At 45.1% G+C, this 19,835-nt stretch overlaps 1 protein-coding gene across 1 annotated transcript in view; it reads right to left on the bottom strand.

Moving 5' to 3' along the window:
- KSR2 (kinase suppressor of ras 2) overlaps positions 1–19,835 on the bottom strand; it is an 869,756-nt gene that overhangs the window by 14,447 nt on the left and 835,474 nt on the right. Inside the window, exon 18 of the mRNA XM_069754628.1 lies at positions 19,653–19,782. Within this exon, the coding sequence (XP_069610729.1) occupies positions 19,653–19,782 (130 nt within the window). The remainder of the gene's footprint in view (positions 1–19,652; positions 19,783–19,835) is intronic.

Here is a 19,835-nt window from a genome sequence, read left to right as displayed (position 1 = left end):
CGGTGCCGCACTGGCGGACGCCACTAACCAAGCAGGCTTGGGTCAGGAAAGCGCTGTGAAAGCGCTCGGCGCCGCACTGGCGGTCACAGCAATTAGACGCTGATTTTTCTGTTACGTGCTGATGGCTAAGTTGGGTGCTAGATAGCAATCATCCACCTTACGCAAGCAGTCATACACAAGGGAGGGGATAATTAATGAATGTCTTTCACACATCAACACACACACGTTTACAAGTTTACACTAGCGCATGGCCGTGCGGTCATGCAAACCTTTTATAGCTGCAGCATGTACAGGAGATCTTGCCCTGGGCATGCTCAGAAGGGGAAAAGCAGGACTTAGTCCCAAAAGCATCTGCTCGCTGCTGCCCAGCACTGGCTTCAATGGCAGAAGCTGGAAAAGCAGCAGTAACCCTTTGCACAGAGTCAGACTGAGCAAGACGCTGGGACGGACGTCTCGGCTGAGCAGACTCCACTGCAGCTGGAGGAGAATGGGAGATCGCAGTGGAGATGGTTCGAGATTCCCCCTGTGCAGAGGCGGAAACTCGACACCTAACAATACCACCCTCCCAGGGCCCCCCCCTTGGACCTTGCTACGGTCAAAGGCAGCAACGAGCTGTGGAGCTCGAATGTGTTCAGCAGGCTCCCAGGACCTGTCCTCTGGGCCATAACCCTTCCAATCGACCAAATAGAATTTTTTGCCACGTACCAACTTGCACCCCAAAATAGCGTTCACCTCGTAATGATCCATAGACGAACCCGATGACACGGTAGATGACTCGGAAAACCGGGACATGTATACGGGCTTCAAGAGGGACACATGAAAGATGTCGGTGATACCCAGGCGTGGACGAAGGGCCAGACGGTAGACCACAGGGTTAACCTGTTCGGGGACCTTGAAGGGACCCAAGTAGCAACGTACAAACTTAGTGGACTCAACACGCAGCCTGATATTACGGGCGGAGAGCCACACTAAGTCGCCAGGAGCAAAGGTCGGAGCGGGGAACCAATGAGCATCAGCGGAGGACCTCATTCTCTCCTTGGAGGCCCAAATGGCATCCTGAGTGTGGTCCCAAATGTCCCGTGCCTCCACAGCCCAGTCTGCCACCCTGGAGTCGGCGGAAGACATGGGCATGGGCACAGGGACACGCGGATGATGGCCGTAATTTAGAAGGAATGGAGTCTGACTGGTGGAGTCGGCTACGGCATTCTTAAGTGCAAACTCTGCCCACGGTAGCAAGGATGCCCAGTCATCCTGCCTGGCAGAAACAAAATGTTGTAAATATGTGACCAGAGTCTGGTTGGCCCTCTCTACCAACCCATTCATCTCGGGATGATATGCCGAAGACAGATTCAACTCAATACTGAGTAGACGACAAAGCTCTCTCCAGAATCGAGATGCAAACTGGGGACCCCGGTCACTAACAATTTTGTCCGTCATACCATGTAGGCGCAAGATATGTTTGATGAACAATGCAGCCAGAGCCCGTGCAGAAGGTAGCTGTGGAAGAGGCACCAAGTGCACCATTTTGGAAAAATGGTCGGTGATCACCCAGATAATGGTGCAGCTACGAGACTTGGGTAAGCCCACCACAAAGTCCATACCGACCATCTCCCAGGGCCTGTCTGCCACCGGCATGGGGTAGAGCAACCCAGCTGGCCGTTGCCGAGGAGACTTGTTCTTGGCGCAGGAGACACACGCCCGAATATAGTCTGTGACATCACGAGCCATATGCGGCCACCAGTATGTCCTCACCAAGAGCTCAGATGTCCTCTTGGTCCCAAAGTGTCCACCCACCATGTAGGAGTGAGCCCAAGAGAGAACCTCTGGTCGCAAATTAGATGGAACGAAAGTCTTGCTTGGGGGCACAGACTCTAGCAAAACCGGAGCCACCGTTCTCAGGCTCTCTGAAAGGACAATAAGCCGAGGCTCCTCCTCCTCTGATGACACTACAGAGTGAGAGAGAGCATCGGCACGAACGTTCTTCTCCCCGGAAAGAAAATGGAGGGTGAAATGGAACCGGGAGAACAGGGACCATCTAGCCTGACGAGAATTTAGCCGCTGGGCTGTCTGTAAATACACCAAGTTCTTGTGGTCTGTGAACACCTGGATGGGAAAGCGAGCTCCCTCCAGAAGATGTCTCCACTCTGAGAAAGCCAACTTCATAGCTAGCAACTCCCTCTCCCTGATGGAATAATTCATCTCCGCTGGTGAAAAGGTCTTAGAGAAGAAGAAGCAAGGATGCTTCCATCCTTGAGCATACGTTTGCAAGAGGACAGCTCCAGCACCAACGGATGAGGCATCCACCTCCATAATAAATGGCCTATCTACATCGGGGCAATGCAGGATGGGAGCGCTAGCAAAGTGTGACTTAATCAAGAGAAAGACCTTGGAGACCTCCTCTGACCACAACTTGGGATTTGCACCCTTATTGGAGAGGGCAACCAAGGGGGCTACCAAAGTTGAGAAGTGGGAAATGAACTGGCGATAGTAATTAATGAACCCCATAAAGCGCTGCACCGCTTTAAGTGAATGGGGTTCCTGCCAGTCCATCACAGCCTGTAGCTTGGCAGGATCCATAGCCAATCCCTGGGCAGAGATGATATAGCCAAGGAAAGGCAAGGACTCCTGCTCAAATATACACTTCTCCAACTTGGCATAGAGGGAGTTAGGAGGAGGTTGAAGACCTTGCAAACATCTCTCCAGTGGGAGTCTATATCTGGAGAGTAGATGAAAATATCATCCAGATAAACTACGACCAAGGTGGAAAGCATATACCAGAAAATGTCATTTACAAACGCTTGGAAAACGGCTGGGGCATTACAGAGCCCGAAGGGCATCACCAGATATTCATAGTGCCCATCCCTGGTGTTAAAAGCCGTCTTCCATTCGTCCCCCTCACGGATGCGAATCAGGTTGTAAGCACCCCGCAGATCTTATTTAGTAAATACCCTTGCTCCCAGTAGCCTTTCAAAAAGCTCAGATATCAGAGGTAGTGGGTACTTATTTTTAACAGTGATGGCGTTAAGACCCCTGTAGTCTATGCATGGACGCAGTTCTCCACTCTTCTTCTGTACGAAGAAGAACCCAGCCCCTACAGGTGACACTGACTTCCTAATGAATACTCTTGCCAGATCGGATATACTGTGACATTGCCTCCATCTCCGGGAGAGACAAAGGATAGACTCGACCCCTGGGGAAGCTCAGCACCAGGAAAGAGGTCAATAGGACAGTCATAGGGGCGGTGAGGCGGAAGGGTCTCCGCAGCTCTTTTAGAGAACACATCCGCATAGTGCCAATATTGCTTGGGAAGTGAGGATAAATCTGCGGGTACCTCAGTAGTAGCAACCTGAACGCTCTCCCTCTGACATCTACCCGCACAAGATTCACCCCATCCTAAAATTCTGCCTGTGGACCACTCGATATGAGGAGAGTGATACCGTAGCCAAGGCATCCCTAACAGGATCTCATCAATTCCCTCAGGAATGATGAGCAGAGATATAATCTCCTGATGGGATGGCGACAAGGACAGAGTGAAAGGGATGGTCTGGTGTGTTATATGTGAGGGCAGTGTTGACCCATTCACCACTCGTACAGTTACTGGTTAAGCTAGCATTACCAGGGGTATTGCGTGACGTTGGGCGAAGGCAGAAGACATAAAATTGCCCTCTGCCCCAGAATCCACACAGAGCTCTACTGAGTGAGTGAATGAGCCTATTGTAATTGTCCCCTTAAAGGACAATTTGGAGGCAAATGTCGCCGTGTCTAGTGTACCTCCACCTACTACCACTAGATGCTGACGTTTCCTCGACTGCTGGGGACATCTCATGGCAAGATGTCCTGACTGCTGGCAAACATGACAAACCTGGAGTGCATGAGCGGTCCGGGACTTAGTTCCCGCTCGTGATACTACCATGGCTTCATGTGACTCAGGGGCCTGGACTGGAGATTCCAAAGGTTTGGCAAAGGTGATAGCCAGCCGAAACCTCTGCCTACACTGGGCTCGCTCTAACCTCCGCTCGTGAAAACGGAGGTCAATACGAGTGGACACTACTATTAACTCCTCCAGTGTGGCAGGAATCTCCCTAGTGGCCAGGGCGTCCTTCACGTGGTCAGCCAGCCTCCTCCAGAATATCGGAATAATGGCTTTATCCGACCACTCCAGCTCAGATGCTAGGGTGAGGAAGTGGACGGCAAAATGGCTGACCAAGGACGAGCCCTGAGTCAATGCCAACAGTTCGAGCGCCATATCATGGGTGACACGAGGTCCTAAAAAGACCTGTTTCAGAGTGCTCAGGAACAACGAGGCACTCTGCACCACATGATCGCCACGCTACCCACAGCGGCATAGCCCACTCCAACGCCCTGTCCGACAGGAGAAACACAATAGACCCCACCTTAGTCCGCTCTGTAGGGAAACGAGAGGCCAGAAGCTCGAGATGTATAGAGCACTGACTGACGAAACCCCTACAAGACTTACTATCACCAGATAATCTTTCTGGCAGCGTGAGGCGAGAGTCGGTACAGGGGTGGCAGTGGACAAGGTAGCTGCAGCCACGCTAGCAGTCTGAACAGCAACTGCGTTTACATCCACAGCTGAAGTTGTGCGCTCGAGAGCCACCAACCTACCCTCCAGCTGCTGGATGTACTGCAAGGATTGCTGTTTGTCCGTCATTACTAGCCAGACCCTGGCGCTAGTGTAATGTTAGGGCTAGCGGAATGCACCAAATAATAAGAAAGATAGAGTAAGGTTCGTTCTCAGCCCGGGGTCCACCGTGCAGAGATGGAACCTGCTGCCAAGTAATGACGGACTATATGGCGAGACACATGTTTACACTAGCGCATGGCCGTGCGGTCATGCAAACCTTTTATAGCTGCAGCATGTACAGGACCTTCCCAGAAGAACCAATGGGAGGCTGCCACAGAAGTTGTGCACCTTCAGTACCTTCCTGGAGGACCAATGGGATCTGCTGCAGTATCTGAGCATGTGACCCTCGATCTCCAACGGGAGATCTTGCCCTGGGCATGCTCAGAAGGGGAAAAGCAGGACTTAGTCCCAAAAGTATCTGCTTGCTGCTGCCCAGCACTGGCTTCAATGGCAGAAGCTGGAAAAGCAGCAGTAACCCTATGAACAGAGTGAGACTGAGCAAGATCCTGGGACCGACGTCTCCGCTGAGCAGACTCCACTACGACTGGAGAAGCATGGGAGACCGCAGTGGAGATGGTTCGAGATTCCCCCTGTGCAGAGGCGGGAACTCGACACCTAACATTAACTAATGGCATGGCTGTGATTGGCTGCTGAAATTATGTCATGATGCACTATAATGGAGTGTGGGCGGAGACTGCGTGTCTGTGTGTGCGGGCCTGCCGGGGGTCTGTACGGTCCTCTCGAGGATCTTTGTGTTTGTGTGCAGGCATCGTCCGATGGGACAACAAGTCCCATCGGGCTATACCTGCTACAATGACAGTGATTGACACATTAGCCAAAGATGGGACAGTAGTAGTCCCATCATCCGGCTAATGTGTTGAATTGAAAAACAAACAAAAAACCACAAACATACGTACAATATACTACTTACATATTACATACAATACATACATACATTACATATAACATAGAGTACATACTCACCATCACTTGTCACTTGGTTCCCCGAAGCCAGTGTCATCTGTAAAAAAATATTAAAATAACAAACAAACAATATACTCCCTGATCCACGAGTGTCCCACGACGATCTCCCATGGAGAGCAGCATCAGCTGATGCGACTGCTCTCTAGGGGCTCCAGGAATACAATGACAGGAGGAAGGTATCCTTCCGTGCTGTACTCTTCCGCCACTGTAAAAAATAGTCCCTAGTCTCACTTTTGGCATTGCTGTGTGAGAAAGTTCCCACGCACCAATTGCCATAAAGTGAGACCAATGAACTAAAGTAACCTCTCAGTGATGCACTGCAGGAGCCATAGTCTCCTGTCGGTGTGTCACTGGAGGTCCTATAGAGCAGTGACATCACCCGATGTCACTGTTCTATTGGGGAGATCATCATGGGACACTCGTTATTAATTCGACTGCTTCAGACAGGGAGTATACGGTTTATTATTTTACGTTTTTTACAGGTGCTGAAGTATGGTAAGTATGGTGAAATTAAGAATAATAAAATACTTTGTCCTGGCTGTGTCTTTATTTTTTTTTAACTCTTTCACTACTATTGGATTAATAATGGATTGGAGTCTTATTGACGCCTCTCCATCATTAACCCGGCTTAATGTCACCTTACAATAGCAAGGTGACATTAACCCCTTATTACCCCATATCCCACCGCTACTCGGGAGTGGGAAGAGAGGGGCTAAGTGCCGGAATTGGTGCATCTTACGGATGCTCCATTTCTGGGGCGGCTCCAGGCTGGTATTTGTAGCCGGGGGGGCCAATATCCATGGCCCCTCTCTAGGCTATGAAAATCTGCCCGCAACTGTCTGCGTAGCCTTTCTGGCTATAAAATATAGAGGGACCCACGTCATATGTGTTAATACCCATGGCCCCTCCCTGGCTATGAATATCACCCCGCAGCTGTCTCCGTAGCCTTTACTGGCTATTAAAATATGGGGACCCCCCAAAAAAATTATGTGGGATCCCCCTATATTTTATAGCCAGAAAGGCTACGCAGACAGCTGCGGGCTGATATTCAAAGCATAGAGAGAGGCCATGGATATTGGCCCCCCCCGGCTACAAATACCAGCCTGCAGCCGCCCCAGAAATGGCGCATCTGTAAGATCTGCCAATTCCGGCACTTAGCCCCTCTCTTCCCACTCCCGAGTAGCAGTTGGATATGGGGTAATGAGGGGGTTAATGTCACCTCTCTATTGTAAGGTGACATAAAGCCCGGTTAATAATGGAGAGGCGTCAATAAGACACCTATCCATTATTAATCCTAGAGTAGTGAAAGAGTTAAAAACAAAATAAAGACACAGCCAGAAAAATGTATTTTATTATTCTTAATTTCACCAAACTTACCATACTTCAGCGCCTGCAAAAAGCATAAAATAATAAAACGTATACTCCCTGTCCGACGCAGTCCAATTAATAACGAGTGTCCCACGACGATCTCCCCTATAGACAGTGACATCTGGTTATGTCACTGCTCTATAGGACCTCCAGTGACACACTGTCAAAAGGCAATGGCTTCTGCAGTGATCACTGAGAGGTTACTGTAGTTCACTGGTCTCACTTTATGGCAATTGCTGTGTGGGAACTATCTCACACAGCAATGCCAAAAGTGAGGCTAGGGACTATTTTTTACAATGGCGGAGGAATACAGTGCGGAAGGATACGTCCCATCATTGAATTCCTGGAGGGAGCCCCTAGAGAGCGGTCGCATCAGCTGATGCAGCTGTTCTCCATGGGAGATCGTCATGGGACACTCGTGGATTTCTGTGGATCAGGGAGTATATTGTTTGTTTGTTATTTTAATATTTTGTACAGATGACACTGGCTTCGGGGAACAAAGTAACAAGTGATGGTGAGTATGTACTCTATGTTATATGTACTGTATGTCTATATGTATGTATTGTATCTAATGTATGAATGTATTGTATGTAGTATGTATGTAGTATGTATGTTGTATGCATATAGTATGTATGTTGTATGTATGTAGTATGTTGTATATATGTTGTATGTATGTGGTATGTTGTATGTATGTTTGTATGTTTTATGTATATCAGGGGTGTCAAACTGCATTCCTCGAGGGCTGCAAACAGGTCATGTTTTCAGGATTTCCTTGTACTGCACAGGTGATAATTTAATCACCTACATACATAATGATTACAGCACCTTGTGCAATGCTAAGGAAATCTTGAAAACACGCATGGTTTGCGGCCCTCGAGGAATGCAGTTTGACACCCCTGATGTATATAGTATGTTGTATGTATGCATGTAGTATGTATGTAGTATGTTGTATGTGGTATGTATGTTGTATGTATGTAGTATGTATGTTGTATCTATGTGGTATGTTGTATGTATGTAGTATGTTGTATGTATGTTGTATGTATGTGGTATGTTGTATGTATGTTATATGTATGTAGTATGTTGTATGTAGTATGTATGTAGTATGTTGTAAGTATGTATGTAGTATGTATGTAGTATACGTATAGTATGTTGTATGTATGTATGTATGTATGTAGCATGTTGTATGTAATATGTATGTTTGTGTTGTTTTTTTACATTCAACACATTAGCCGGATGATGGGACTACTACTGTCCCATCATTGGCTAATGTGTCAATCACTGTCAATGAAGCAGGCATAGCCCGATGGGACTTGTAGTCCCATCGGACGATACCTGCACACAGACACAAAGACCCCCGAGAGGTCCGCACAGACCCCCGGTAGGCCCGCACAGACTCCCGAGAGGCCCATACAGACCCCCGGCAGGCCCGCACAGACCCCCGAGAGGCCCGTACAGACCCCGCCCGCACACACAGACATGCACAGTCTCCGCCCATGCACTGCCCACACTCTTCCCCCCTCCTGAACTGGATGTGCAAGGAAAGAAAGGGTTTATTTTCATTCCGATATTTGTGTCCTATTGACTTGCATTGGATTCCGGTATCGGAATCGGCGATATCTGATATTTTTGGGGTATCGGTCCGATCCAATCCGATCCGATATTTCCCAATATCGGAAGGTATCGCTCAACACTACTCAAGAATCTTTTCGGGATTTGCTTGGTCGTGTCCAAGGAGCCATCCGGAGACAGGACAGCCAGCTCCGTCGAGTGATTCCTGCAGGGGAACGTCTCCTGGTCACATTAAGGTACGTAATAATTCTAAACAAATGCCAGTCATAATTATTGTTGGTCTGCCATGTATTATTTATATTTTCATTTTTGCCTTTAGCTAAATACCACCATAAATATAATTGTTTGTAATTTTTTTTTACATTTTATTTCAGATTCCTGGCTACCGGAGAGAGCTTATCATTGCTCCACTTTCAGTACCGGCTTGGAATTTCCACCTTATCTGGAATAGTTGCGGACACTTGCTTTGTGGAACGTTCTCCGGGAAGAATTTATCCCCCTACCCACCGTGGACATGTGGATGGAAATTGCCAAAAAATTCTGGAGTGTGTGTGATTTCCCCAACTGTTTGGGAGCGGTGGCTGGAAAGCACATAGGCAATATCAAACCCGCCAGAACTGGATCTGAGTACTTGAACTACAAAAAATATTTTTCTGTAGTGCTCATGGCAATAGCAGATGCGGACTGTCGCTTTATCGCCATGGACATTGGACCTTTTGGCCGTGGCAATGACTCCCAGACTTTCAAGAACTCGGATATGGTCCGACGTGTGTATGGCAAAAATTTTAATTTTCCCCTGCCACAACCTCTCCCCAACACTCAAGGCCCACCGATGCCATTTGTTATGGTTGTGGATGAGGCCTTTCAGATGTGTGAAAATCTACTGAAGCCATATTACAGTCGGGACTTAAACCACACTAAAAAGATTTATAACTACAGACTGACCAGGGCTCGAAGAACAGTGGAGTGCACCTTTGGGATTCTTGTCTCAAAATGGTGCATTCTTGGGACAGCCATTAATCTAAAAATGGAGACAGTCGATGAGGTAGTCAAAGCCTGTGTGGTTCTCCACAATTACATAATGGCTAAAGAGCAACCCAACATTGAACTGGATGAACCAGTTGCAAACCCATTGCCAGATTACCAGCATCACCCGCTACGGTCAACTGTTGAAGTTGGCCACATGCGGGACCAATTTGCTGCCTATTTTGTTTCTGACATTGCATGACAAGATAATATTGGGTAAAATGTGCTGTTGGGTTTGGGTCTGTACCAGTTATGTTTTAAATGTTACTAATATTTTTTGTTAATAAACAACGTGTTTTGATATCTGTACCGAGTCTCATATGTATTTCCTCTAAAAACCACTTAGGTTGCTAGTGGTAATGTAGTTGACGTCATTACATCCTGATTCTGTTCTGCTGTATCTATTGGACGCAGACAGAAGAGACGATGGAGGTATAATACAAAGCAGATCTATACTCACCAAGTCATGTGTGAGAAATAATGACTTCATGAGCACAAAAGCCAGCCTCATGAATTCACTATTTCTGACACCTGTCCAGGTGAGTATAGATATGCCTTGTATGACCTCCATTGTCTCTTCAGTTTGTGTGAAATAGATTACGTAGACTGAAGAGAAAATCGTGGTTATACAAGGCAGTTCTCTACTCACCAGTTCAGGTGTCATAACTAATGAGTTTTTCGACACATGACCTGTTGAGTATAGTTCTGCTTTGTATTACCGCCATTGTCTCTTCAGTCTGCGACACAGATTAAGCAGACTGAAGAGATTATGGAGAAAATAAACGTAATATTATTTTTTGACAACTCATAGCTCCATACCAAACACACAAAGCTGCAGTGTTGTACTTAATTACTACTGGAGCTATTAGGTGGCAAAAAAACAATGTGTACGGCGCAGTTTGTTTATTTGGCACACGGTGTGTGTTGCTGGTGGCAAAATACACAAACAACCAAACAGTATTGGGGAAAAAAAACAAAACAAAACAAAACAAATTAACTGCGCCTGCTTGGGGTAGAGTGACGGAACTGGGGGGTGTGTAGCTGTGAGGCCCGGCTAACTGTTGCAGGGGTTGCAGGAGAAGGGGCAATTAAAGTAGTGGGGTCTGGGAGTTCGGGGATGGCGCTAGACGCATGAGGAGAAGGCAGAGACACACTGGAAGGGTGAAAAAAACCTGACATCACAGACACATTGGGAGGTGAGGGGGGAGGAATACAGATAGTCCGCTTCTTTTTATTTTTTAATCCTTTTTGGGATCGGCGCTGTGGTGGTGGGGAAGGGCGTGCCAGGGTCCGGCTGCTGCTGCATGGTGGTGCGAAAGGCCATGCCAGGGTCCTGCTTCTGGATGGTTGTGGTGGTGGGGAAGGCCGTGCCAGGGTCCGGCTGCTGCTGCATGGTGGTGCGGAAGGCATTGCCAGGGTCCTGCTGCTGCATGGGGGTGGTGGGGAAGGCCGTGCCAGGGTCCGGCTGCTGCTGCATGGTGGTGTGGAAGGCAATGCCAGGGTCCTGCTGATGCATAGTGGTGCGGAAGGCCATGCCAGAGTCCTGCTGCTGCATGGTGGTTGCAGTGGAGGATGTCCAAGCAGGAGCAGCAGTTGGCATGGTGGTGGTGGTGGGCTGTCCAATAGCACTCGGCATGGTGGTGGCACTGTAGTGGTGTCCGGCAGAGCATGGAATGGTGGTGGCCGTGCAGTGGTATGCAGCAGAGCTCAGCATTGAGGTCAAGAGTGACAGTGTTGGCACAGGTGGAAATGCCACCACTGGCTGCTGAAAATACCGACTCTGCTGCATAGCCTGCACGTAAGGAGCATTGCAGCCCTGCATGACACTAAGCTGGAGATCAGGAGTAAGGTGTTCCGACATGCCCTTCTCTATTTGATTCAAAAAATTATGTGCTGGCCTCTGGAGGTCAGCTTTCACTTGGTCAAGGCTTCTGGTGACATCCTGGATAAATGTATTCATATGGTTTATGGCACTATCCAGTCGGTCACCCATTGCCTTGAGTCCATCACGAAAGACCGAGCTTAAGTGCAAAAACTCGGGCATGAGTGACCCTTCCGAAACCCTCTGACGCTACCGGGAAGAGCCCCCCCAAAAAAGAGGTAAAGGACTGGGACAGGGGGACACCTGATGGACCAGCTTTCTGGTCTCCAGTCTGTGTTGCAGGCCCACTTGCTGCAGTCTGCTGGATGGCTGGGATGGGTCCATGGCTGTTTGATGAAGGACCAATTCCAGAACCAGGGTCAAGAGTGCTGCTCCATGTGCTGTGAAAAAAAAACAAACAAAAAGAAACATTAGCACCAAACATTTACAATAGTAAATTATATGGAGGGGTTGGCGCAAAGGCAACAGTACCCCTGACGAAGAAGACCGCGATCTTCGAAACGCGTAGGAACTGGTCCACACAGCGCTCCCTACCTCGGGTGGTCATGTGACTTTTTACGTCACGCTAGGTCCTGTCTGGCGTCTGCAGCACCACAGGTTTTCAGCATGCATCAGTCCTTGTTGCGCACCACTAGTGAGGACGCTTAGGGGGTGTATGTCACCGGCCGAGAGTACACTCCTGAAGAGACACACATTTTTTCCTTCCTCTTTTCCTTACTTCGGACTCCATCTGGATTTTCACCAGGAACGTAACCCTTGATTGGAAGACTGTCATCATTGGGTAATGAGGCTTTTTGCCGACACTATACATTCTAATGACATTGAACTATTCATCTATTTGCGTACCTGAACTAATGCATTTTTATATATATCTTTTAATATGTGTGCAGCCATTGCACTGAAAGACTGATTGTATTTATTGTTGTGTGCTAATTTTATTATTAAATAGCTAGTATATCTTATGGGTTATAGGCAGCCTCGTTTCTACTAAGGATAGAATATATGCACAGCGCGAAATATATGTAGGTTTTACATTTACAATAGTAAAAGCGCCAAATCCTGTGGAATAGAAAAATACAGATTAGGCAATACAACACAACCCAATACACCACAAAAAATACTTACGTTCTCTGGGCAAGGACCGGTCTCAAAAATGTCAGGATGCGGTGATATTTATATTTTCGGATCTTTGCTCCAGAACCCTTAGGAACACGGCTCTCTTGACAAATGTCTTTGTTGAAGCAATCCATTTCCAATTCATCGAACGCCAACGGGTTTTGACTTTGAGCACTGTTGAAAAATAAAAATTATGGTTAGACAATGCACTTTTGACCATGATCACACAACTGTGTGTGATGAGAGAAACTCTCAGGAGTTTCTACACAGTTGTGTGATCCCGGCCAAGGTCACTGCTGCATCACACCGCATTGCAATACTAACGAAATGCATTGTGGACCCGAGTCAGGGCGTTGTCCCAGCCATCCCACATCGCTTGGGCCACCTCATTCCATAGCCGCCGGATCGTCACGTTGTCCGAGTGCTGCGGAACCCGGTTGTCCCACAAGGAGACTCGCTCATGGACCAGGGAGATGAGGATATCGTTGTCAAAGAGGTCCTCATCCCATTCTGGAACCTAGAAAATAAATAAATACATTAATGTTTGAGACATTAACATAAGGAAAAGAAAGAAAACAACAGGGACCGAAAACAGGCAAGAATACTCAAAGTCAAGAAAAAAAAGGAGTCAAGAAGAAAAAGGTAAAGAAAGAGCAAAGTAAAGAAATGAACAGTAAAGAATAGCAAAGTCAGGATACATTAAACAGAGGACAATCAGTCAGGCATACTCACACGTTGCCTTGCCACACGACCGTGTCCACGCTGCTCCTGCTCGGCCTCTGCCGCAGTTGAAGAACACCTCTGAAAATTAAAAGAAAAAAAAATATGTCACGTGTAGATTTCATTTCCACCTTGTGCAGGGCCAAGATGTTGCTCCTCAGAATAAGACATTCTGATGCATGCAGCAAGAAAAAAAATACAGAAATTATTAGGACATATAGAGACAGAAAAAAGAAAATAAAGACATTGGCTTTGATACTCACATTGTTCAGAGTGTAGTTCAGAGTGTAGTTTCCTCACAGCTTCAGAGCTTGTTCTCTTGCTCCCAGTCTGCTGAGTAGTGACCTGCAAATGCCCACTCCCTCCTTTTACCAGTTTGTATGTGGGGGGTGGCTAATCAGTGTCTAGACAGGTTTTCCTGTGGTAAAACGCATGCGTTCAAAAACACAAACAAACGCATGTGCTTGTGAACGCATGCATTCACATAGACTGTAATGCGTTTTTTCGATGCATTCCTTTCGCTAACAACCGCATACATTTCGAGGTGGCAAATTGACGCCTCTAAAATTACTACATGTGGCGTTTACCACGTCACTCCGCAGACAAAGAATCGGCACATGCGTCGTCAAACGTGGCAAAACGCAACCTATTGCAGGCACCTGCATCCCTAATGTTAAAGATAGGAATACATGACGCATGCGGATGTATGCATCCAAAACGCTGCGGACACAATGTGAAACCAGCCTTTGAAGGATTCAGCTAGTCAATTTTTAATCACGTGATGTCATAGACCTAATGTAAAACAGAAGAATTAGGTGGGTAGAAAGTCAAATTGAGCAATTGTAGGTACATAGTGCTATATAATAAGACAACTGCAATATATTAAGAGGATAAATAACATTTTTTAACCCCTTCACTCCTCAAGCCACTTTTCACCGTCATGATCAGGCCAAATTTTACAATTTTGACCAGTGTCATTTTATAGGGTAATAACTCTGGAACGCTTCTCAATGGATCCCAATCATTTTAGAGCGTTTTTCATGACATATTGTACTTCAGGATAATGATAAAATTTATTTCATATGACTTGCGTTTATTTGTGAAAATATTGGAAATTTGGAGACAATTTCGCAATTTTCACATTTTAATTCTTATGCCTTAAAGCAGAGAGTTTTGCCACATAAAATAGTTAAGAAATAACATTTACCACATGTCTAATTTCCATCTGCATCATTCTGAAACATCATTTATTTTTGTTTGGAAGTTAGAAGGGTTAAAATCTAGAATTTCTAATTTTTTTCCATCAAAATTTACAAAACTATTTTTTTTACGTACCACACATCACATTTAAAGTGACTTTGGGGGGCCTATCTGACAAAAGTAACACCATTCTAAAAACTGCACCCCTCAAAGTCCTCAAATCACATTCAACAAGTTCATTAACCCTTTAGGGGCTTCACAGGAATTAATGCAATATTAAAGGATTTTTTTCACAAAAATTTTACTTTAGCCACAAATTTTTTATTTTCAAAATGATAACAAGAGAAATGGACACCAAAATTTGCTGTGCAATTTCTCCTGAATACGCCAATATACCATATGTGGGGGAAAACTACTCTTTGGACACATGGCAGAGCTCGTAAAGGAAGGAACACCGTTTCACTTTTTGAATGCAAAAATGGCTAGAATCAAGAGTGGATGCCATGGTGAGTTTGGAGAGCCCCTGATGTGCTTAAACAGTAAAAAAAAACACAAGTTATCTCATTTTGGAAACTAGACCCCCAAAAGACATGCATCAGGATGTGTGTTGAGCACCTTAAACCCCCAGGTGCTTAACAGAAGTTTGCAACATAAAGCTGTGAAAATTTAAAATAAATCTAATTTTTCCCACAAAAATTTTATTTTAGATCCAACTTTTTATGTTCACAGGGGTAACAGAAGAAATTGCACCATGCAGTTTGTTGTGCAATTTCTCCTGAGTACCCTGATAACACATTTGTAGGGGAAAACTACTCTTTTGAACAAATGGTAGGACTCAGAAGGGAAGGAGCGTCATTTGACTTTTTGAACGCAAAATTGTCTGGAATCGTTAGCGGATGCAATGTTGGGTTTGGAAAGCACCTAATATGCCTAAACAGTGAAACCCCCCAAGTGATGTCACTTTGAAAACTAGACCCCTAAAGGCATGACTCCTGCTGCTTAGTAATGATGGACAGTATATGACAGTATAACGTGAACACACGCGGGTTAACTTCACCCGGTATGTAGGAGACAAACTATGTTGCATCACAGGACCGCAATACCACAGATTGAACGCTAGTGTTTTGGTCATGGGACCTTGCCCCAAGGACACAAGGTTAGAGTCCCTCCAGACCCACTAGCGACAGAAACTAAATGAATGATTTACCGCTCTTGCAGACGCCACTAACCACCCTATGCTTGGGCCAGGAAAGTGCACTATTTGCGCACGGTGCCGCTCTGACGGACGCTGCTATAGACGCTGTACTGTCGTGCCTTGTGCTGGATGGCACAATCTGGCACTAATTAGCTCCAATCACCCACACTCAGTCAACAGCGCTAGGGAAGGGGATCAATTAGGAGCTTTAATCAGATTGCATACACACATCCACACATACACGATTTTAGATTTATACTAGCACATGGCCGAGTGGCCATGAAAACCTTTTATAGCCACGTCCTTCCGGAACCTTCCCCGTGGTCCAATCAGGGCTGCTTCAGGTCCTGAGCATGTGACCCCCGACCTCCAATAAGAGGTTGTCCCGTGGGCATGCTCAGTTGAAAAAAAGCAGGACTTAGTCCCTGGAGCGTCTGTTCGCCGCTGATAAATGCTGCTTACAATAGCTGAACCTGGGACGGCAGTAGTAACCAGACGCTCAGCATCAGTTTGAAGACGGCACTGGGACCAACGTCTCTGATGAGCAGGCTCCTCTGCGGCTGGGGAAGAATGGGAGACTGAAAAGGACATGGTTCGAGATTCCCCCTGTGCAGCGGCGGGAACTCGACACCTAACATTTATAACGTGAAAATGAAAAAAATTAATTTTTCCCGTAAAAATGTTAGTTTTGCCCCAAATTTTCAATTTTCACAAGGGTAACAGGAACAAAATGGACCATGCAATATGCTGTGCAATTTCTCCTGTGTGCACCTATACCCAATATGTTGTCGAACACTACTTTTAAAGCATATTGCAAAGCTCAGAAGATAACAAGTGCCATATTGGAGTTCAGATTTTGTTGGAATGGTTTGAGGGTGCCATGTCACATTGGCAGAGCCCCTGAGGTGCCAGAAAAGAAGAAACCCCGCATAAGTGACATCATTTTACAAACTACACCTCTCAATTCATCTTGGTCTGCAGTGAGCATGTTGACACCACATGTGCCTCACAGAACTATATTTCATTGGGCGGTGAAGAAAGAATAATTACATTTTTACCACTAAAATGTTGTTTTAGCTCCAATTTTTTATTTTTCTAAGGGCTATTAGGAAAATATGGACCTCTCAGTTTGTTGTGCAATTTGTCCTAAGCATGCCAATAAAAAATTGCAAATCTGCTATTGTAGTGCCGTACATTGTAGTGCCCAGTATGTTGTAGTGCCAAGTACAGTATGCCCAGCTAGTACTCTCATTGCTAAAGAAATGCCAAACATGTGGATGCAAAATGTGGGGTTAAGCAGGAAGAGGGGCATTTGGATTTGGGAGTGCAGAATTTGCTAGATGTCTTTTGGGGGGTGGGAAGCCATTTTGCTTTTCCAGAGCAATGTACTACCAGCATCGTGGAAACCCCCAATACTTCTGTTAACATATGACAGACCTGAGTGGGGTATTTTTTGGATTGAGTTGAAGATTTTATTGGAAACATTTTACATAACGTTTGGGAACACATTTATCCGGCGCTCTACACTGAGCACTTTTACATCTGGGTTTTCATCTAAATTTCTGAATGACGTGATTCAGAGGAAACCTCCGAGGAATCCATTCACTATAATGTGGCAACAGAGTTATTCTGGACTCTGTCTAGTCTCTGTTCAGCAGTATCCTACTTTTCATAGGTGCACAAAACTTTTATGCACACCTAAAAAGATAGACACTGCCAGATCATAGGTCAGACAACACCTAAGTGACTCCATCTGCTTCACTATAGGGAAACTTACATTGGGAGTTCCATCTGAATCACGTATTTCAGAGATTTACACGGGAAACCTGGTGTAAACGTTCAGCGATAGAGGGCAGGATAAATGTGAGCAGAGACAGAGAACTTTAGGAGGCCGAATGAACAAATCAACAGCAGGTCAAAAATAGGTTTTATTTGTTTTTTACGTCGTTCCTTGTGCAGTATAAGCGATTAGATGACTATTCTTCAGGTCGGTGTGATTACAGCGATATCAGATTTATATCGGCTTTTTATGTTTGGCTGTTGTCACACACTGTAAGACGCTGTGTTTTGCAAAAAAATTGCATTGCCATATTTTGAGAACTATAATTTTTCCATATTTTGGCCGACAAAGTCATGTGATGCTTTGCTTTCTTGCGAGACGAGTTGATGTTTTTATTGGTACAATTTTTGGGCACATAAAATTTTTTGATCGCCTTCTATTATGATTTTTGGGAGGCAGAATGAACAAAAACCAGCAATTCAGGAATTGGTTTTTTTTGTTGGTCTTTTACTGCTGTTCCACGTGTGGTAAAATTGTTAAGGCATATTTATTCTTTGGGTTAGTATGATTACAGCAATACCACATTTATATTATTTCTTTTGTTTTGGCGCTTTTACACAATAAAAACTATTTTATGAAAACAATTATTTTTGCATTGCTTTATTTTGAGAGCAATGCATTTTTTATTTTTTGCTTATGGAGCTCGATTTTCTTACTGTGTTCACTGAAGGAATTAACTAGAGAGTCAATTTGGCAGGTCAGGTCGTAATGGACGCGGCGATGCTTTATAAACTGTCATTGCTACACTGAAACAAGCTTGTTAGACAATGCTCTACGCATGGTCTAACAACAAGATTGCTAGCCTTGGTGACCCAGATGTCATCATGACAACAATAGGTCACCATGGCAATGATCGGCCCCTCGCAATGACATCTCAGTTGAGAAGCTGATATATAGGGGGGTAAACTGCCCGGAGCGGTGCGGGCTCCACTCCTGACTGTGAGAGCTGGGTGTCAGCTGTCAGATTGGCTGAACACCCGGCGGTGATCACGTGTACAGCTTCTGTGCGTACAAAATTACCATGATTTATCCAAACATCCAAGGTCGGAAAGTCTTTCACAATCAGGACGTACGGATACGTCTTAAGGTTGGGAAGGTGTTAAAGGGGTATTTCCATCTTCAAGATACTAACTCGATATGTAGGAGGTGAAATAATAACAATAAAAATATTAGCAAATACCAAATAAGAAATGCAGTATAGTTCTTCTGATTATAACTATGCCGATTACCCTATGTACCGGACATTGCAGTATGTTAGGTATCCATGAATAGGCTCACTCATATAGTAACAGTTAGTTGTTAGTAGTCGTAACCATGGATAGGTAAGCTACTGCAATGTCCTGCACATGGGGTAAGTTACATACAGTGGAGAAAATAAATATTTGATACACTGGCGATTTTGATTCGATACTGTCAGCCAGGGCAACTTATTAGTGGTTCTGTAAGAAGCATTTCAAGAACCAGGAAAGACTTAGCCAGTCTCCAGACCTGAACCCAATAGAAAATCTTTGGAGGAAACCTGAAAGATCTGGAGAAGATCTGTATGGAGGAGTGGGCCAAAATCCTTGCTGCAGTGTGTGCAAACTTGGTCAAGAACTACAGGAAACATCTGACCTCTGTAATTGCAAACAAAGTTTCTGTACGAAAAATTAGGTTCTGTTTTTCTATTAATTCAAATACTTTTTTTCATGCAATAAAAGAATAAAATGCTAAATTAATTATGTAAAATTGATTTAATATGATTTTCTGTTTTTTTATTTTTAGATGCTGTCTGTCACAGTTGAAGTGTACCTATGATAAAAATTACAGACCTCTCTATTTTTTGTAGGTGGGAAAACTTGCTAAATTGGCAGTGTATCAATACTTATTCTCCCCACTGTAGCTATAATCAGAAAAACTATACTATATTTCTAAGTAGAGGAATAATATTTTTATTATTACATCTACTACATGTTGGGATAAGAGATGGGAATACCCCTATAAGTACAAAAAGGACAAAACAAAAAGTGAATAGGGCCAAAAATAGAATATAGTTATCTATCTACAGAACAAGTCATAGAAAATATTTACAGGAGGTTGAAAGCATCTTGTTAATTGTTTTACTTACCGATATTTCTTTTCCCATTCCAATTTGGCTAAGATTTGGCTTCATGCCTGTTCCCACTTGCCATATGATGGCCTCTGCAGGTTGGCTTTTGAATGGCCACTCTCGAGCATGCAACTCATACCAAATAGTTCTGTGGATATATAATATAGTATTAATATATCTTGAGTTTAAAGCTTTTGAAAA

Source organism: Ranitomeya imitator, chromosome 1, assembly GCF_032444005.1.
Source record: "Ranitomeya imitator isolate aRanImi1 chromosome 1, aRanImi1.pri, whole genome shotgun sequence".
Classification (NCBI taxonomy): domain Eukaryota; kingdom Metazoa; phylum Chordata; class Amphibia; order Anura; family Dendrobatidae; genus Ranitomeya; species Ranitomeya imitator.
This window is presented reverse-complemented; position numbering and strand designations above follow the sequence as displayed.